The sequence below is a fragment of the Hakea prostrata genome, chromosome 9 (genome assembly GCF_041222555.1).
Source record: "Hakea prostrata isolate BN-2017 chromosome 9, UWA_Hpros_2, whole genome shotgun sequence".
NCBI classification, from domain to species: Eukaryota; Viridiplantae; Streptophyta; class Magnoliopsida; order Proteales; family Proteaceae; genus Hakea; species Hakea prostrata.
The window spans coordinates 17,434,791-17,453,344 of NC_142608.1; the positions used below are offsets into that span (position 1 = coordinate 17,434,791).

The 18,554-nt window shown below is 40.1% G+C and overlaps 1 protein-coding gene across 5 annotated transcripts in view; it reads right to left on the reverse strand.

The window, feature by feature from the left end:
- Positions 1 to 18,554, reverse strand: part of ALA2 (aminophospholipid ATPase 2) — a 113,746-nt gene that overhangs the window by 75,653 nt on the left and 19,539 nt on the right. For all 5 annotated transcript variants that reach the window (XM_089167718.1, XM_089167717.1, XM_089167715.1 and 2 more), the window contains exons 3-4: positions 13,820 to 14,033; positions 7,193 to 7,309 (exon numbers count right to left, since the gene is read on the reverse strand). In XM_089167718.1, the coding sequence (XP_089023844.1) occupies positions 7,193 to 7,309; positions 13,820 to 14,033 (331 nt within the window). The remainder of the gene's footprint in view (positions 1 to 7,192; positions 7,310 to 13,819; positions 14,034 to 18,554) is intronic.

Below are 18,554 nucleotides of genomic sequence, written 5' to 3' on the forward strand. Positions count from 1 at the left end.
ATCAAGGGAATAGAAGAAGTAACATAAACACTACCATTACAAGAAATGGAGGAAAGTGGAACCATCCTCTTAACACTATACCTACCAGAGCAGACAGAATATGTATTATAACATTGAGACATGATAGCCAGCGATCAGTGGCTCCAGAGTCAATGACTGAGGAAGGAGCTGACATAGAGGCTTGCAAGGCAGGAGCTGAAACTAAAGGATCTAGCACAGGTCCAATGGAACGATACCTACCCAGCTGTGACAAATCCATGAAACTGCTGCAAAATCCTCTCGAGCAAGGGAATGGTGATCTTCCTATATTCCATGAGGGTATCCCATGCACTCGGTCTCCATCATCACGATGTGTGATCCAGTCGGTCTCTCCTACCACCACCTATACCAGGAAGATAGCCTTGAAGCACCCCACACCTCTCAGTTTTCCCTACTGAATTAGAATTCCCACAGTGGTCCCACCTAGGTCTATCTACATCATCCCCCATGGCATGGGCCTTTGCCTCTTCATCCACCAGTCCAATCTCTTTGGAAACTAGAGGAAAGTGCAAAAGTCTCACGGGATTGCTGATGCAGATCAAACACCAAATTGGCCCATTTCCCCTTGCAATCAACCTAAAGTTGATAGATATGGGTGTTGGGGCTTTTTTAATATGTTTGTGTAGTCATGGGCCCATTCTTGGGCCCAAAAGATTAGTACCTAGGCGAAGTACGAAAACAGTATAATTAATTGCTTAAAGTAATGTGCCTAACTTAAGTTATAAGGGAAGAATAGCTTATTCTTAGGTTTTATTTCAGGTTTAAGAGTTCAAGTCAATCTAGACTAATTAGTATCCTTCCCGGGGACCCCACTTAGGGTTTTGGCTAGGGGTTTTTGCATTCACATCAATTCCCCCTCTTGAAAACATTCATCCCCGATGAATGGTTGACTTTTGTGGGGACTCTAAATACTTTTGTCTTCTCACTGGGCCTTAGTGGAGTCTTGCTAGTTTGGTTCATCACCATTAGCTGACTCTGAGCAGGACTCTGCTGGTTGGTGCGCATGACTTGTCTCTTCTTGGCATCTTCAGCTAGGTTCAGTGGAAGTAGTATAATCTTTTTCCCTTCATGCTCGAAGATGCACTAATTTTCCTTGCAAGGGATGGTGACATCTCTATCAAACAGCCATGGCCTTCCAAATATAAGATCAGTAGACTTCACAAGAATAATATCGCATCATATGGCATCAAAGTAGGAGTGCAGACTAACTAGGATAAGGCAACTAGTAGTTACATACAGTCGGGAGTCATTCAGGAGTGCTAACTTATAAGGCTTGGGATGCTTTTTGCGAGTCCTGTCTTCTATAGGAAGTCTTCTACAACTACGTTAATGCTACTGCCACTGTCCACAAAGGCTAGGGCTTTGAGTCCTCCCCCTAAGTCTGGTGTTGAAGATTGTATTTCTCTTCCAGTCTTCTTCTTCAGCTACGGCAGTGGTCATCAGAACTCTGGAGACCAAGTTGAGGTGGACTGCTAGATCAACCTTATCTTCATTGTATTCCTCATCTTTGAACTCCAGATGTGGAGATTCATGGGGTCTCTTCAGTGGTGGGGTCTGGTGGAGGTGCGTCTAGGACTGCAAGTCCCCTTCTTTTAGAACACTCACTAGCAAAGTGCCCTCTCTCATTACAACAATAACAAACTCCTAGATTATTATAATGACTGGCCCACAATTTTCTACTTTGACTGGTGTTATAGTAGTAGTAGGGCTGGAAGGTTTAGAAAGGGGTGGGTCCCTCCTATAATCCTGACAGGACTGCTTCTTTTGGATCAACAATGTTTCGGCCCTTAAGGCTTTATCAAACAAGCCCCTTAAGTCTACAATATCTGCAACCCCCAATGCCATCTGGATATCTAGCTTTAACCCAAGCCTAAAACTAGTAGTAGTTTTAAGCTTACTTTCCCTAGTGCCAGTTCTGGAAGCCAAAGAGTCAAACTGTTGAATAAAATTGGCCACTGATGAATTACCTTGCTTCAATGCGTGAAATTGTTCCTGGAGTCTTGTTTTGTAATGTTCTGGGAGATATCTTTCTATGAGCTCTCTTCTCATCTAGTCCCACATGCCACATTGTGGGTTCTCTGCCTTCATAGTAGAGCTCTTTAGACATAGTGTTCCACCACTCTCAGGCTGCACCAATCAGCTTGGTCTTGGCTAATGCATTTTCCTCTCTTCTGATAGGTTATACCAGTCAAAATAATCATCTAGGGTTGCCCTTCAGTCATAGAAAACTTGGGGGTCAAGGGACCCCTTGAACTCTTTCAGCTCTAATTTGACCTTGTGGTGGTCTACACCTCTTCTTTGCTCTTGACCTCCAATGAAGTAGGCCCTTATGTAATCTTCAAATGATTACATGTTGCTGGCTGCCTTCTCTATTGCCCACCATCAGGATCATACCTATCATTAATCAGAATCTCATACCTAGACTCCCTGTGTAGCCATTTCTGTCTCTAAAGTTCCTAGGGTGGTATGGTTCTAGCTCATCTTCTTTGTACCTTCTTGCACCACTTGTTCCTTTACCATGTGGTACATAGATTTGAGATCCAAGTGGTGGTGGAGTTTGCACACGAGCTGCAGTCCTTGCTTGTTCCAACTTGGTAACTCTTGTGTTCATGTCTGTCAGTTGTGCAAGCATACCTTGTTGGATCTTCAGAAGTTGCTCCAATTGTTGTCTTGAATCTGGCTCATCCATGGGGATTTAACGTCTAGAAGCTTGCTGGAACTTACAGCTCTGATACCAATTGATGTAAACACGGACCTAGGGTTAGCGGTAAAACTGTAATTTTTCTAGAATGTGGCTGCCCAGGAAATTCCAGCAAAGAGTAGAGGGGTTTTAGGGTTTCTAACAGGGTTAAAAGTCCTTCGGAAAATTAACTTCAAATCTGCATTCTATTGTACTATGAATACAGATTTGAAATTCCAGGGTAGTCAGGGTTTTAGTTAGGGTTTGGGAAGGGTCTAGGGTTGGCTGCCTTGCAGTTTAGATCAGAGATTACTACTGTTCTGCGATTCAGAAGTTATTTCAGAAAGTAGGGGCTGGAGTTCAGGCGTTAAAGATTTTTCCAGAATTTCTCAAAATTCTGCAGATTTCACTTGAAGAAGTTGAAGTGCAGAAATTCAAAAAACCCAGAAAATTGGGCTGCTTGGGGAAACTAGTGTTAGGGCTGATGCCTAGAAGCTTCTACAATTCTAATGAGGGTAGAACGGGTTTAAAAAGAGCAGGGGATAGGCGAATCCTAATGAGGTTGGGATTTGGAAGCCGTGGGGAAGGAGGAGGAAGGAAGGAGATCACGAAGGCTAGGGGAAAAGGCTGGATTTGCAGAAAACTAAAGGGGAGGGGGCAGGGGTGATTCGCGATGGGACAAGGATGGGTTTCTAGGCCAAAAAAGAGGGGACGGGCCTGGGGATGCTACGGTTAATGGGCAGGGACCTCTAGGGTTTGCGCAAGAGAAGCGGAGGAGTGGGAAGGGCTGCGGACAGAAGAAGGAAGCTGGGAATGAGGTGGGGGCTCTTGGACTTACTTGAATAGTTGCTGGAATTGCTGGTCTGACGCTTGTGAACTTGAAGAAGGAATGCTTGAATGCTGGATCAAAATTGAAAGCTTCAAAGACAACCGCGTCCCCCGGCCCGCCGACTTGGCTTAACTACAATTCTTATTCATAAAATCTGAAAATAACTTACATGAAAATGCTATTTAAGACTCTGACTCAAACTGGGATCTCCTTATTGATAGGGTTCCATTACATGTAGAACTGGACTCTTATCAATAATTGGAAAAGGTCAAATTACTACGAGATTTCAACCCTTGGATTGGAATCTCACATATTTTATGTTATCTTTTATGCACATGCTAATTAGATAACTTAAGACTGAAGCAAACAATTCAACTCAAACTAAAATATTCAAAGCAAATACTAACCAGACTCAAACCAACAACAACAATAAGCCTTGTCCCAACTAAATGGGGTCGGCTACATGGATTCTTGCCCTCCAATCAGTTCTGTTTGAGGTCATGCTAGATACAAGGCCTAAGCTATACATATCCTTTCTCACCACTTCTCCTAAGGTTATCTTAGGTCTATCCCTAGCTCTTCTAGTTCCTTCAATATGGATTATATCACTTCTCCGTACAGGGGCATTTATAGGTCTCCGTTGAACGTGGTCGTTCCACCTCAAACGACTTTCTCGAAGCTTATCACTTATGGGAGCAACTCCCAAACCAACTCTAATATGATCATTTCTTATCTTATCCATCCTAGTTTTGCCACTCATCCATATTAACATCCTCATTTTTGCTACACTGAGTTTATCTATATGATTCTTTTTAACAGCCCAACACTCTGCACCGTACATCATAGCTGGTCGAACAACGGTCCTATAAAATTTTCCTTTAAGCTTTAATGGAATACGCCGATCACACAAGAACCCGGACGCACCTCTCCACTTCATCCACCCTATTTTAATTCTTTAGGAAACCTCATCCTTTAAATCACCTCTTTTACTTATGATTGAACCTAGGTACCTAAAACAATCACTCTGAGGAATCTCTTTATCGTCAAGTATCACCACATCATCATCTGCCTGATCATGACTAAAGTTACAAACTAGATATTCTGTCTTCAATCTACTAAGTTTAAAGCCTTTTGATTTCCAAAGCTACTTTCCATGATTCTAATTTGGTATCAATCCCCACTTGGGTCTCATCAATCAACACAATATCATCTGCAAAAAGCATACACCAAGGGACCTCATCTTGAATGTCTTTGGTTAATTCATCCATTACTAGTGCAAATAGATATGGGCTTAAAGTTGACCATTGATGTAGCCCAACTGTTATCGGGAATCCATTACTTTGTCCCCCCATTGTTCTAACACTAGTCACCGAACCATTATACATATCCTTAACTATATCTACATATTTACTTGCAACACTTCTTTTCTCTAGTACTTGCCAAATTAACGCTCTAGGGACTCTATCATAAGCTTTTTCTAGGTCAATAAATACCATATGAAGGTCTTTCCTACATTCTCTATACCTTTCCATAAGTCTCCTAATTAGGTAAATAGCCTCCGTTGTAGAACTTCCCGGCATAAACCCAAATTGGATCTCCGTAACTGTAGTTAAGTGTCTCAAACGGGTTTCAATTATTCTCTCCCTTAACTTCATCGTATGGCTCATCAATTTAATGCCCCTATAGTTAAATTCTGAAATAACCAAGACTCAAACCAACTGAACAAAATTCTGATATAAATTCTAAATTAAATTCAGGAGTAAATTAAGGGCTAAAATGCCCAAAATACCCCTCCTGTAGGGTTCGGCCACCTTATGGAGGCTTCTTAGATCCTTTTGGGGGCCCCACTTAGGGTTTTGGCCAGGGGGTTTTTATGTTTACATCAGGAACTGACCAGAAAGTTATGAAAGTTAAAACCAAACAACAAAGCTCCAACCTAATGAATGATCCATCGACGGTACGTTAAAATCAAGTAGCAATGGAGTGCTGTGATCCCTAGGCAGCAAAAAGAAACACCAAAAAAGAAGAAAATGATCCCATCTTTGAGCTACAGGCTCAGCTTGACTCTCTTGAATCCTCTCTGTCCTTTCAGACGGTCCTTTTCTAGAAATCATTTTTTTCAACTTCTTTTAGTTGGCCCTTCTCCCATGTTTAATCTTCATGGAAACCCTAGTTCAAAGAAGAAGATCAACTAGGGTTTATTCTTCAAACTAGAAACCTGAACAACTCTCAAAACAGCAATTTCAGGAGAAACCAGTGCTGATTACAACTGCTCTGATACCAGAAGTGCGGATTTTCAATATTAGTACCTCAATTAGCTCAAAACATGAACTTTGTTTCATCCTCAGAATTGGACACAGATTCCAATAGGTATCATACTCCTAGAGTTCAATAACAATGTTATAATACTCTAAGATAGTCACGTCTCCCTAGTCATGTCTCCCTGCTTCTCTGTCTCTTCTAAAGGTTGGTAGACTTTAAGCAAGTGAACTCCTTGGTCAAAAGTCTTAGAGACATCATCCCAAATATCCTAAGAGTAGTTTCCTTTCACACAAAATCTTCTGCTCTTAGGTTACATAGAAAAGGGAGAAAGAAAGAAAAAAAACATCATAATGATTGAGTTCAGTTTCTCATTTTTCTAATATATGTAACTTGGATAAGGAGTCTTATAAATACGAGTAATGTGCTCAACTTTTCACCTACTTCGCAGGATTACTTCACTGCATATGACCAATTGTAGACGGTGCTACCCAGCTTCACAATGAATACCTGAGTAGTTGGGTTTCCAGATTCAAACAGGACTAGGTTTGTACTGCTTGAACTACCAGGCACCACCCGAAGCTTCCATAGATCTACTGACCTGACATGATGTCTGCATACAGATAATAAAGTAGTTGTATATCCACACCAACAGTGAGTGCAGACTCTCTACCCAAATACTTTTTCTCAGTACTCAGAAGAAAAAAAAATCCAGCAAAACGGCAAACCACACAACTGGAGGAAACTCAAATCGCATAAACATTTCAAGATAGAGCATTGTTGTAAGCTTTGAAAGGTAATTGCTCAGAGTTAATTTAGTTTATTGATAGCCCCCAGTGGGGGAATTTATTGTTTACAATTTGAGCAATTCCTACTATGAGTAGGAAAAGAAATATAAATACAAGAAGGAATAGGAAACCAATCCAGAACTGGAATAGAAGATAAGAAAAAGGCAGAAAATATAAAAAAGAAAGAACTCAAAGACTCCAATACAAAGTAGGAGTGGAGTCCTAGTGCCAATAGGAGATGGATGATCCCTCTCGATCCTAGCGCTAGCGCTAGATCAAGAGGAATTTTCCTACCCTCACAACAAGCATGATCCCGTCACAATTCACAAGTCCTAAATGAGTTAACTTACCTACATTCGTCAACCCCAAATAACACAAGACACTAGCAGCCAGACCATGTCTAAGTTAAAAAAACTCCTCAAAGATGTATAAACAGAAAAATAAGGGTATTTCACATGGTTACAACTTACAACATTGATTACCCAGCTGAAGTACATACCTAACACCAACAACATGCTAGAGTTTTGATAGTTCTTATTGTTCTAAATGAACAATTAGTTGAGTTACAGAATAGAAGAAAATGTGCTCAAGGATTACCTCTACGTAACAGACACCTTGTGGATCTGAAGTACCAAGTAAGACAAGATCACAAGGCACTTCATCATTTTCTCGGAGCCAGACAATGTTACCAACACGGATGTCCTGAGCCTGAATCTGTGAGAAGAGAGAGAGAGAGAGAGAGAGAGAGAGCACATATCAAAAGTGTAATTTACAGTCAAGGTAATTACTGAAAGAAAGAAAGCACATAAAGAAATGACCTAAACTAAGCAAATAAAGAGATTAACTAAGCTATGTACTTAAAGGGGGACCTGCAAAGCCCCAGTAAAACTAGATCATCCCAAGCCATCCAGCCTTATTCATGGAGAAGGATAGTCCAAGTGAAGCAGTTCCACGTGTGTGGCTAGACTGGCATGACCTGATCTACAGATTCCCAAACCTAAACTACGACAAACCAAATCCAAAGCAGGGGGCTTCTGGTCCAGTAAGTGTTGCCATTGATTTCTTTTTCTTTTACTTTTTCTTTTACTTGTAGCTTAGGCCTTGTATCTAGCATGGCCTCGAACAGAACTGATTGGAGGGCAAGAATCCATGTAGCCGACCCCATTTAGTTGGGACAAGGCTTATTGTTGTTGTTGTTGTTGTTGTTGTTGTTGTTGTTGTTGTTGTGACTTTTTCTTTTTTTATAGTTTTACTTTTCATTTTAAGTGTTGATAGGGAAGTTGGTATCTACTGTTTTGCACTCTTAATTTTATATGGGAGTTTACATAGCTTGATAGGGTAGCAAACTCTATCCACTTTACCTTTCAATTCTGTTTGGATGACTACTGGAGCAGTATGGATTTGTTATTGTGACAATACCAAGTCAGCTTGTAAGCTAGTGATGCTTTCAGCTACTGACTCTTGCCATCCAGGGTGCAGAACTCCAGTGCTTCACCTAACAAAACAAGATAGCGTACTCGACCACAAAAGCATCAATAATTTATGCTGCTCCATGTCGCTCGCTGCTACAACATGAATCACTGTTGATTTCTTTTCACTAAGATGCTTCAGTCCACAAGGTTATATCTTTCCTGCCAATGAATTTGGTTTGAAAATTCACTGAAATTTTGAATATTTGGTACTTTTGGAGGTAGCAAACAAAACTCTCTGAAGTAAGACTTGAAGCATTTCAACCGAAATATCTGAAATTTTAGTCTAGGCTAATTCATTTTAGATCTAAAAGTCCACTGCTTCATCAAAATCTAGCCATTTCAGTTGTTTTACACATGCTCCCCCCCCCCCCCCAACAAAAAAATCCCAACAACAAGAAACCTTGCCCTAACTAAATGGAGTCAACTACATGCATCCTTGTCTTCCAATCAGCTCTATTTGAGGCCATACCAAATACAAGGCCTAAGCTATGCATGTCCTTTCTCCACAACTTCTCCTCATGTTATCACAGGTCTACCCCTAGTTCTTCTAATTCTTTCGATCTAGATTAAATCACTTCTCCATATATGGCAGTGCCACCTCAACTGACTTTCTTGTAACTCATCATTTACTAGAGCTGGTATGATCATCATTCATTCTTACCATATACTTCCTAGTTTTGCCACTCATCCATCTTAGCATGTCATTTCTATTACAATGAATTTATTTACCAGATGCTTCTGAACAAAATAACAGCACAATACACCATACATTTAGTTGGTCCTATAACTGTCCTATTGAATCTTCCTTTGAGTTTTAAGGGACTTCGCATATCACACAAGATCCCAAACACACCTCTGAACTTCATCCACCCTATTTTAATTCTTGGAAAAACAACATCCTTTATATCACTTTCTTTATTTATGATCGAGCCAAGGTACCTAAAATAATCACTTTGTGGAATATTCTTCTCATCAAGTTCACCACCTCATCATCAATCCAATCATAACAATAGTTAAACACTAGATATTCCAATTTCATTCTACTTAGTTTAAGGCCTTTTAATTCCAAAGTTGCTCTCATTGATAATAACTTGATATTAATATCTACTTGTGTCTCATCTACTAAAACAATACCATCAGCAAAAAAAAAAAAAAATACACCAAGGAACCTCATCTTGAATGTCTTTGGTTAAATCATCCATTATAAATGCAAATAAATATGGGCTTAAAGCTGATCATTCATTAAGCCCAAGTAATCAGGAATTCACCACATTTTTCTATACCCGTTCTTACACTTGTCATTTAATTAAGGCAAAAGGGCTTGGTTTTAAGGCTGAGTTCGGCCATCCTCAAAAATGAGATATGGCCGAAATTTCAATAAGAATGGTCAAAACCAGGGAATTTCCCTAGAAATTTTGGTCCTGGTTTCTACCCTATTTGGTTTAATTTTGTCCCTAATTGTTTTTTACATCAAATGCATTGAGAGAAGTTTAGATCGTAGTCATCGTACCTATGATATTATTACACGCACAAATCAATTTTTGCAAGGATTGAAGTTTGGAGAAATTGGGAAAGATCATACCAGTAAGATCAATTTTCTAATAATTAATCACTCAAATGTTGTCGTTGTTCACAAGGAAATCACAAGAAGCTCCTGAAGTGGGCTAGCAAAAGCTGCTCAGACTTCATCCTTAAAACCCTACTAAAATAGCCTCTGGGCTTCAAAGAAAGGTCGGCTAACGTTGCTGGAGGAATAGGACAAAAACTGATATGCAGAGGTGCAACTCGATCCTCCTCTGCTAGTAATAAGCAACAAGAAGATTGTGAGCCCTTGTGGACTCAAACCTCCCCTACAAAGGTTCAATCACTTAACTCGAGAGTACGTGGGAAAAACCTAGCAAGGCCATGTAATTTGGTAAAACTCGATCCTCCACTACAAGCCTATGTACATCTTCTGCAAATCCCCCTTTAAAACTTGAAGAAGATGATGGAAGGAGATGAAATTAAGGTTTGGTAAGGGCACTCAGAAACAGTGAGAGGAAGAAAACTAAGGGGATGAAATCATCAAAATTCTCGTCGAAACCTAGAATTTTGATGAGTAAAATGGAACAAAATGCTCCATTTAACAAAATGCTCAGTGCTCCATTTCACTTTGATCCAAGGTTGTCAAGAGCAAGGCGACAAAGTGAGGAGATAAAGGGCAACGAAAATCAAGACCCAGCAAGGTGATGAGGCATCACCTTGACCCAAAAAGGGCTAGGATGCCTAGGCAATGCCTTGACAACCTTGGTTCAATCCAAACGAGGCGACCCCCATCCCAATCGAAATTTCAACCAAGATGAGCCAAATTTGGTACATTTATTTCACTTGACAGGTTTCGTATTGGTTTTGGTCAGAACTGAAATTTGGACAATGCATTGAACCATCATACATATCTTTAACTATGTATATATACTTACTTGCAACATTACTCTTCCCCAGTACTTGCCAAATTAATGCTTCAGGGACTCTATCATAAGCTTTTTCTAGGTCAATAGGGAACATATGAAAATCTTTCTTACACTCTCTAAACCTTTTCATATGTCTCCTAATCAGGTATATAGCTTTAATCATAGATCTTCTTGGCATAAAACCAAATTGGTTCTCCATTATAGTGGTCTCGTATCTCAAATAGGTTTCAATTGCTCACTCCCATAATTTTGTAGTATGACTCATCAGTTTTATGCCTCTATAGTTATTACAGCTTTGAATATCTCATTTATTTTCATAAACTGGTACCACAATGCTTCTCCCCAATTTATCCGGCATTTTCCTTGTGCAGATAATTTTATTAAACAACTTGGTCGGCCAAGCTAACCCGTAGGTTTCTAAGCTCTTCCACACTTCTATTAGAATTTCATTAGGACCTTGTGTTTCATCTACTTTCATCCTCGTTAGAGCTTCTTTTACTTCTAACATTATAATTCATATATGTTCGAAAATTAGTGCCATGGCAAATTGTGTAATCTTTCGAGTCACAGATACCTGAAGCATGTTCATTTCGTAGACTTGAGAAATAAGTTTCCCATCTCTTCTTGATGCCCTCATCATGTACTAGTACTTTACCATCATTATTTTTCATACATCAAACATGGTCTAGGTCTCTACTCTTCCTATCCCTTATTTTAGCTATCTTTTTTCGTACCTAGTTTATTATATTGATCTTCTTCTCCCTTGCATTTTCCGTACTTCTCCTAACTTCATTTCTAGCCAAACCTATATCTCTGTAGGTCCTCTAAATACTTAGTTCTTTGCCATGTCTTAAAGCTAGCTTTCTCATTCTTAATGGTTGCTCAAACCACACCATCCCACCACTAGTCTCTCTACAAGAATGGCGCTTTCCTTTTGATTCACTTATGACATATTTAGCCACTTTCCGAATACACATAGCCATCTCATTCCACATCATATTAGTGTCACCTCCTCCCTCCCCCCCCCCCCTCCCCTCAAAAAAAAAAAAAAAAAAAGGTCAAGGTCAAGCAAACCATTGGGAAATCTTGTTTTGGTGAAATTTCACTAATTTCAGCCATCTTGGACTGACCAAAACACCAAAATGCAATGAATCTTCAAACTATGTTCAGTAGCATTTCAAAGGTTGACATATTCCAGAATCTCCAGCTCCATGCTTACATTCCTTATCTAACCATGAGGTGTATATTTATTTATAAAGTGGCAGCTAGGCATAATTAAAATTTAAAACTAAGGACAGGATTTATATAATTGCACGTAAACCCACTAACGTGAAAATAGTATTATAAACCACCATTATACCTTACAATGAAATTTCTAGGAAACAGGTGTCCATTCTGTTCTGGTTTTGAACCAAGAATCCCTTTTTTTATCACAACAGAGAGGAATTAGTCCAACGACTGCCTTGACTTCTAAGTCCTAACACATTCTTTCGTACAGTTCTGATGCAGAAAAGTTCTCATCAGAATGATAACCTTGAGTTCTGAAGAGGAGCTTCGCTTCAAGTCCTTACCCTTGACTCCTTTCACAATGTCAATACCACCCATTTTTGGATACAGCCATAGTTCAAGATCCCATCTCATCTCAGTATCTCAACCCTTACAAGATGACTGAGATATGGACATTTCGGTCAAAATCTTGCCTAAATCTAGTACAAGGTCTGCCAGATTTCAATGGTATATTTCGGTGGGTTTTGGCAATTTTTTGGGGTCTGGTTTTTGTTGGGCAACCTATTTTAAGGGCCTATAAACACATCTTCATGGCTAGTTTGGTTAAAAGCAACCCACTATGGTCTTTTGGATTCACATTCTTGCTTGCTTCTATGCAGTCAAATCTGAATGTACTTCCACACATCTAAACATTCTTGAATTATAAATTTGATTCATGGAAACCCTGTTTTAGGCTATATCAAGACATTCAAATGATACAATAACAAGAAGCCTTTCCAAATAAATTGGTGTTGGCTACATGAATTTTTGCTTTCCAAATTCCAGTCAGCTCTATTATGGCCAAACTAGATACAGGTCCTAAGGTATGGATATCCTTTCTACCAATTCTCTTAAGGTTATCTAGGTCTAAGGTCTAACCATAGTCCTTCTAATTCCTTCGATATGAAGTAAGACAATAAATGACCATATTGCAAAAATAGTTATCAAAATAGGTGTTTAGTATTCACCCTTGATTGGCAGTATAAATGTATGCTATTGCATTTATAAATCGGCCAACTACTCACGACCATAAAGAATAAGCAATTTAAAGTTTCTAATAGCAATGAAATGAATCATTATTACATATTGTCAAAGATTCATAATGACTAAGTACGTAATTTTCATGGACATCATCACATCATACTCTCCTAAAGTATTAATACAATTGTTTAGTACTTTCCAAAAGTTTGATGGAACTAACGTGCATTGTTCTTTGAGTACCTACTGTTCAACATGGATCACCAATGTGTGAAAAAACCCCTTGATCAATTGTGACAAGTCATGATGCCGCTAGTAGCATGTACAGCTGGTGGGCTAAGCACAAGAAGATGTCATCCACAAAAATCGACTCAGTACATCCCTCAAAGTGGGATCCAAAATTAATTTTCAAAATTCCAGAGATTCTAAATGAATTTTTTGAAATTTCGAGATCTCAGTTGAGTTATGGTCCATTTTGATGCACCATCTCATTTTAGTGAGGTCAAAATTACCAAAATTTGCTGAAATTGCAGTGCGATTTTACAAGATTTAGTACCATGGATACGAGTATAACAACACATACGTCTTTTTCTCTTTCCTCCAGTTGAAAAGCAATAACGTGTATGGATCTTCCGACTTGTTGATAACACAGTAAAACAGCGATTTATTTCCAGACAATTTGCTACTCTGCCATTTTAAGCTAATAAATTTCAAATCTAGAACAGAAACAGGAGGGAAAAAAATTTCGTTTCTGAGCATGATTGACCTACAAATGGTTAAATTTCATAAGATGGATTTACAGAATGAGGAAGAATGTTTGTAATATGAGAGTCAAGACAATAAGTCAAAGCAAATCAGCAAACCATGAAGAACCAAGTTACAATAGAAAATATAACCACAAAAAGTAAAAAGCAGAGAACAACGGACACTTGGAAAGTTAGCCCACTTAAACTCAAGATAATGTTAGTAACTTAGTATATTTTATTGCTCCAGCAAAGCATACAGAGTAAGAAAAACCATACAAAGTGGAAAAGAGGATTGGTAAGGAGGTCCCATACAAGTTTTTTGACTCCTTGCTTTACAACCCACACTTCTTTCTCATTTGCTTGCTTGTCTGAGAGATATCTATTATAATCATCCCAGGCCTCTTTTGTTGCAGAGACTGCAAAAATAAATATAAGTGGACCCCACGTACTTGCAGGATTTACCGGAGTAATTAAGGACCAAAGTTGGAGGCAGGCAATCAGTAAAAAGTACTGATTCATGAAACGGCTGAAAGTCAAGAAATGGAACTTATCAGAAATAATATCAAGCAAAACATTAGATAAGTATTTAGTCAAAAGAATATTCACAAATGTGATTGATAGAAAATACTTATTGAACATGGAAGTTCAGCAATAAAAACAGAAAAGTATTTAAGTTCGTAATATAGGAAGTTGGAGAAGCTTTAGAAGTGAAACAAGAGATTCAGGAACCTATAGGACTTTAATATGGTAAGCTACTACCACTCATCTTGGATATAGATGCATTGCAGGTGGTACAGAGGCTCAATCAGGAGGATTTAAGTCCATGGCAACTGAGATTGTATTACTTTTGAAGATTGGATGTTGTTATTTAACTACATTTCTATTGGCAAAAGAATTTATGCACGGACGTGTACGTAGACGATCATTCCTTCAACCATTGAGAGAGGGGGATGTGCTATTAAGCTATTAACATTCCCCAACCCCAACCCCATCCAACAGTTGAAACTTGACAACCATGGCTGTGCATAAAAACTTTGGTCCATTTATTAGCCACATTCATCATAGATCAAAGTGTTGCTTATTATTTATTAACGGACAATTGGGCTTTACATACCAAGGAATATGGTGGTTCTTTTGCTCAATTTACACCCTGGTTTTAACAATTTTAATTTTTTGATGATAGAATGCTAGAAGGATATCTGGGGATAACTTGTATGTCTGTCCATTAATCATATATGTAAATGATGATGGGGATGATGAGAGTATTAGAACATCCAACACAGAAAAGCAAAGAAAAAATATCTACTGCTCAAAACCTTCTGAATTTATACGATTCACCATATTGACCTTTCCCTTTTTTTCAGTAAGCATAACCATATTAGTAATTAATATTTATTCATCCCCAAAAAAAAAAAAAAAAAAAAAAAAAAAACACAAAACATATCTAATGAAAACATGGCTCTGAATCTGCTGCCTAACTCAGTCCTTATTGTTGAACCTTACAATGATTGAGCCTTCCCCCCATCCCCTCCCCCCCTTTTCCCATCCTCACCGGAGCCCCAATCCTTCTCACCTCCCTTCTCCCCCTCCTCTCTCTCTCCGAAATTTTAAAAGCTCCTGCCTCATCGATCATTTTCTTGGTGCGAGGCCCTATTTCCAATTGTCTTACCCTCCCTCCTAAAGCAGTGAAAGGCTCAAGGAGCTGCACATGTTCCTCCTCAACAATGGCGTCTTCATCTTCAAGTTGTTCATCAAAGACACCAAGAATGAGCTCAGCAGGGTGCCTTTGGTCAACTGGCTTAAATCTCTCTTTCTCAGACAATTGAACCCTCAACTGCAGCTAAGAAAAATCGACCACAAATCTTTCCCCCTTTGGATAGCACTGCCGAGACTCCCACAGATTGGCTAAGCTGAACCGGTTCAATGATCAGACAGCCTCTGTACATGGATCAAGATGCAACAATCAAAAGCATGGAGAGGCTATCCTTCACTCACCTCTATCTGTGTTGACGTTTCCCTAGATAATCTGCTGCCTGTCACAGTGCTTATCTGGATGAGCATGGGAGAGGGTTTGAGCAGCCACTCCAGTTCGAGAATCTTCCACTGTTGCAACCTTTGCAAGGTTTTTGGTCAATCTTTGCCGGACTGCACCATCAAAGCCCCACTACCAGACACTTCTTCCCCCTCTGCCTAACCCCTCACCCCCACCGTCTTCCCACAGGCCCCAATATCCTTTGTGCATCTAATAGTGGCAAAGCCCACGCCTGCCACCACAGCCTCCACTCCTGTCCCCCTGACCACACCACTCACTCAATCATTCCCACCCCTAGCCCTCCCACCACCGCCTCTGACTCCTCTCCATGCCGCCAACTAGTGCTCCAACCAAACCGTTGACAACTCAGCTCTGAGCGTTGCTTGACCTAATCGGTTTGTTGTGTTTTCAGACAATGTTGACCCTTCCTCCATCCCTATCTCCCCCCCCCCAGCTCTCTTCTGCAACCCCTCCCTGTGTCATCGTCTGTCTTCACCCTTACATCTTTGCTAAGCTCCATACAAAACTCCCCTTCACCTACACCTACCCCTACCCCTACCCCAACGACCTCTTCTTCCCCCTTCCTCCTCCACTCTCTCTCTTCACTCCCCACCCCCCAAGTGTCTAACTTGTGTGCCTCCTCTTCCCCCCTTCCCTCATTTGGCCTGTCCCATTTCACTCTCCATCTGCCCAAGTTCTCTACCTTCACCACCTTCCCTGCCTAGGCCCACCCACTATACATCTCAACCTCTTATCCCCTTTAACCCTCTCCGGCTCACCTCCCTCTCGATCCAAGCTCCCATCACCCTTCTTTAGTTCCCCTCTCTCCCCTAGTCCAGCCCATTATTTCCCCCACTTTCTACTTTCTAGGCCTCAATTCCCCTCTCTTCTGGCCCACCCCCTCTCCTACCTTCCCTTGGCGCAACTTGTCCCTCATTCTTCCCACCCATCCCCCTCCCTCATGACCCCTCCTCTCTCCCCCCTTCCTTTGGCCAAGCCTCCCTCGCCCTCTCTTATTCCCTGGCCCTCCTCCTACCCTTGCCCAACCCCCTCGTCCTCCCAGCCCCTTCCCTTTCCCTCCCTCTCCTCCATCCTGAACCAGCTCATTGCTCTTCCTCCCCTTCCCTCTCTTCTTGGCTTATCCCATCCTCCTCTTCCCCTTCCCAACCATCCCTTGCCCCCCCCCCCCCCAAACTTTGATTGTGGTTCAGGTTATAAGTGGCCTTGAGAAACCTCGAACACAGACATCCCTTCTCCTCCACTCTAAGGTAGCAAGAGAAGCAACCATTCCACTAAAGGAAGCCACCATCTCAGCAAAGAATTTGTAGTTGAGTTCAAGTCTTCCATAAAGAAGAAGAAAAATAGGAAAAATTAACTTTTTCCTTGTTTTGTGTTGGCTCTCTGGCCTTGGCTTTTAGTGCCTTTGATGTGAACTAGAATTCAGCCCCTTGTCAAAACCCTAGTTTGGGCCCAAGGCCTAACCAAGATGGCGCACTCAAGGCAGGCCAAACCCCTATAGGAGCAATTTGGTCATTTTTCAGCCCTAATTAGATGATTATTTTAATTTCAGAATTTTTGTTTTTATTTCCTAAGTCCATTTACGTTTTGAATTCTTAGATTGAGTTTGTAGTTGAGTTCTTATGTCATAGAGAGTTTCTTTTAAGTAGGACTCTTACAGATAATTAGGTCTTTTATTATAAGTTGTGTTCTTTTAACTCCGCCAGTGTTTTGCTACCAATCCCAAGCCCAAGTGAATGAGGAAGGTTGGTGCGTCAAGTCGGCAGCCGGCATCGAAAAAAATCTAGCCACAAACCCTTTTTCATGGATTCAACCTTATATGATAAATGCTATGCTAAAGTGGTCCCCGACAAAAGAAGCGATGCGCTTCACTATGGCTCTGGTGTAGTGATAAGTGGCCAAGGATTAGCTAGGGTGTCCCCTGTAAGCAACTCGTCGCATCAGCGTTGGATGCAGTAATAAGTAGGCAAGGGTTCCCGCGCTGTGGACGAGTGCAGGTAAAGAAGCTAGTCCAAAAATGTAGGATTAGATTGGCATCTTGGAACATAGGATCTTTAACAGGTAAGAGATTAGAATTGATAGATGTTATGAGGAAAAGAAGGATTAACATAGCTTGTATTCAAGAGACTAGATGGAAGGGTAAAAAAGCTAAAGAGCTGGATGACTTTAAGCTTTGGTATACTAGGGATAAAAATAATAAAAATGGAGTAGGTATAATAGTGGATAAAGATTTTAAGAATGATGTGGTGGACGTTAAAAAAGCGGGTGATAGGATTATTGCTATCAAGCTTGTAATGGAGAAAGAGATTGTAAATATAATTTGTGCATATGCACCTCAAGTAGGATCGGATGAAAGTCTAAAGTTAGAATTTTGAAAAAATATGGATGGATTAATGCAAGAAATTCATCAAGGGGAAAAGATTATCATAATCTAAATGGACATATTGGAAAAAATCAAAGAGGCTATGAGAGTATACATGGAAGATATGGTTTTAGAGAGAGGAATGAGGAAGGGATTTCAATTTTAGATTTTGTTGTTGCTTTTGATTAATCTATGTAAATACTTACTTCAAAAAAAGAGAGAAGCATTTAATTACCTTCAAAAGTGGACATCATAGAAGCCAAATAGATTTCTTCCTAACTAGAAAAAATGATAGATTGTTGTGCAACGATTGCAAGGTGATACCAAGGGAAAGCTTAACTACGCAACATGAACTTGTGGTCTTGGATATGTGTCTAACCCCAAAAACTCATAAAAGGTGCAAGGTTAACTATCCCGGGATAAGATGGTAGAACTTGAAAGGAGAGTGCTTGAAAGTAGCCAAACAAGGAAAGTGGGATTTTGAGGGGGACACTAATGCGATGTTGAATAAGATGGCTATGTGTATAAAAAAGGTGGCTAAAGATGCCCTAGGTGAATCAAAAGGAAAAGTTCATTCTTATAAAGAGACTTGGTGGTGAGATAGTGGGGTTCAAACTACCATTAGGAATAAGAAA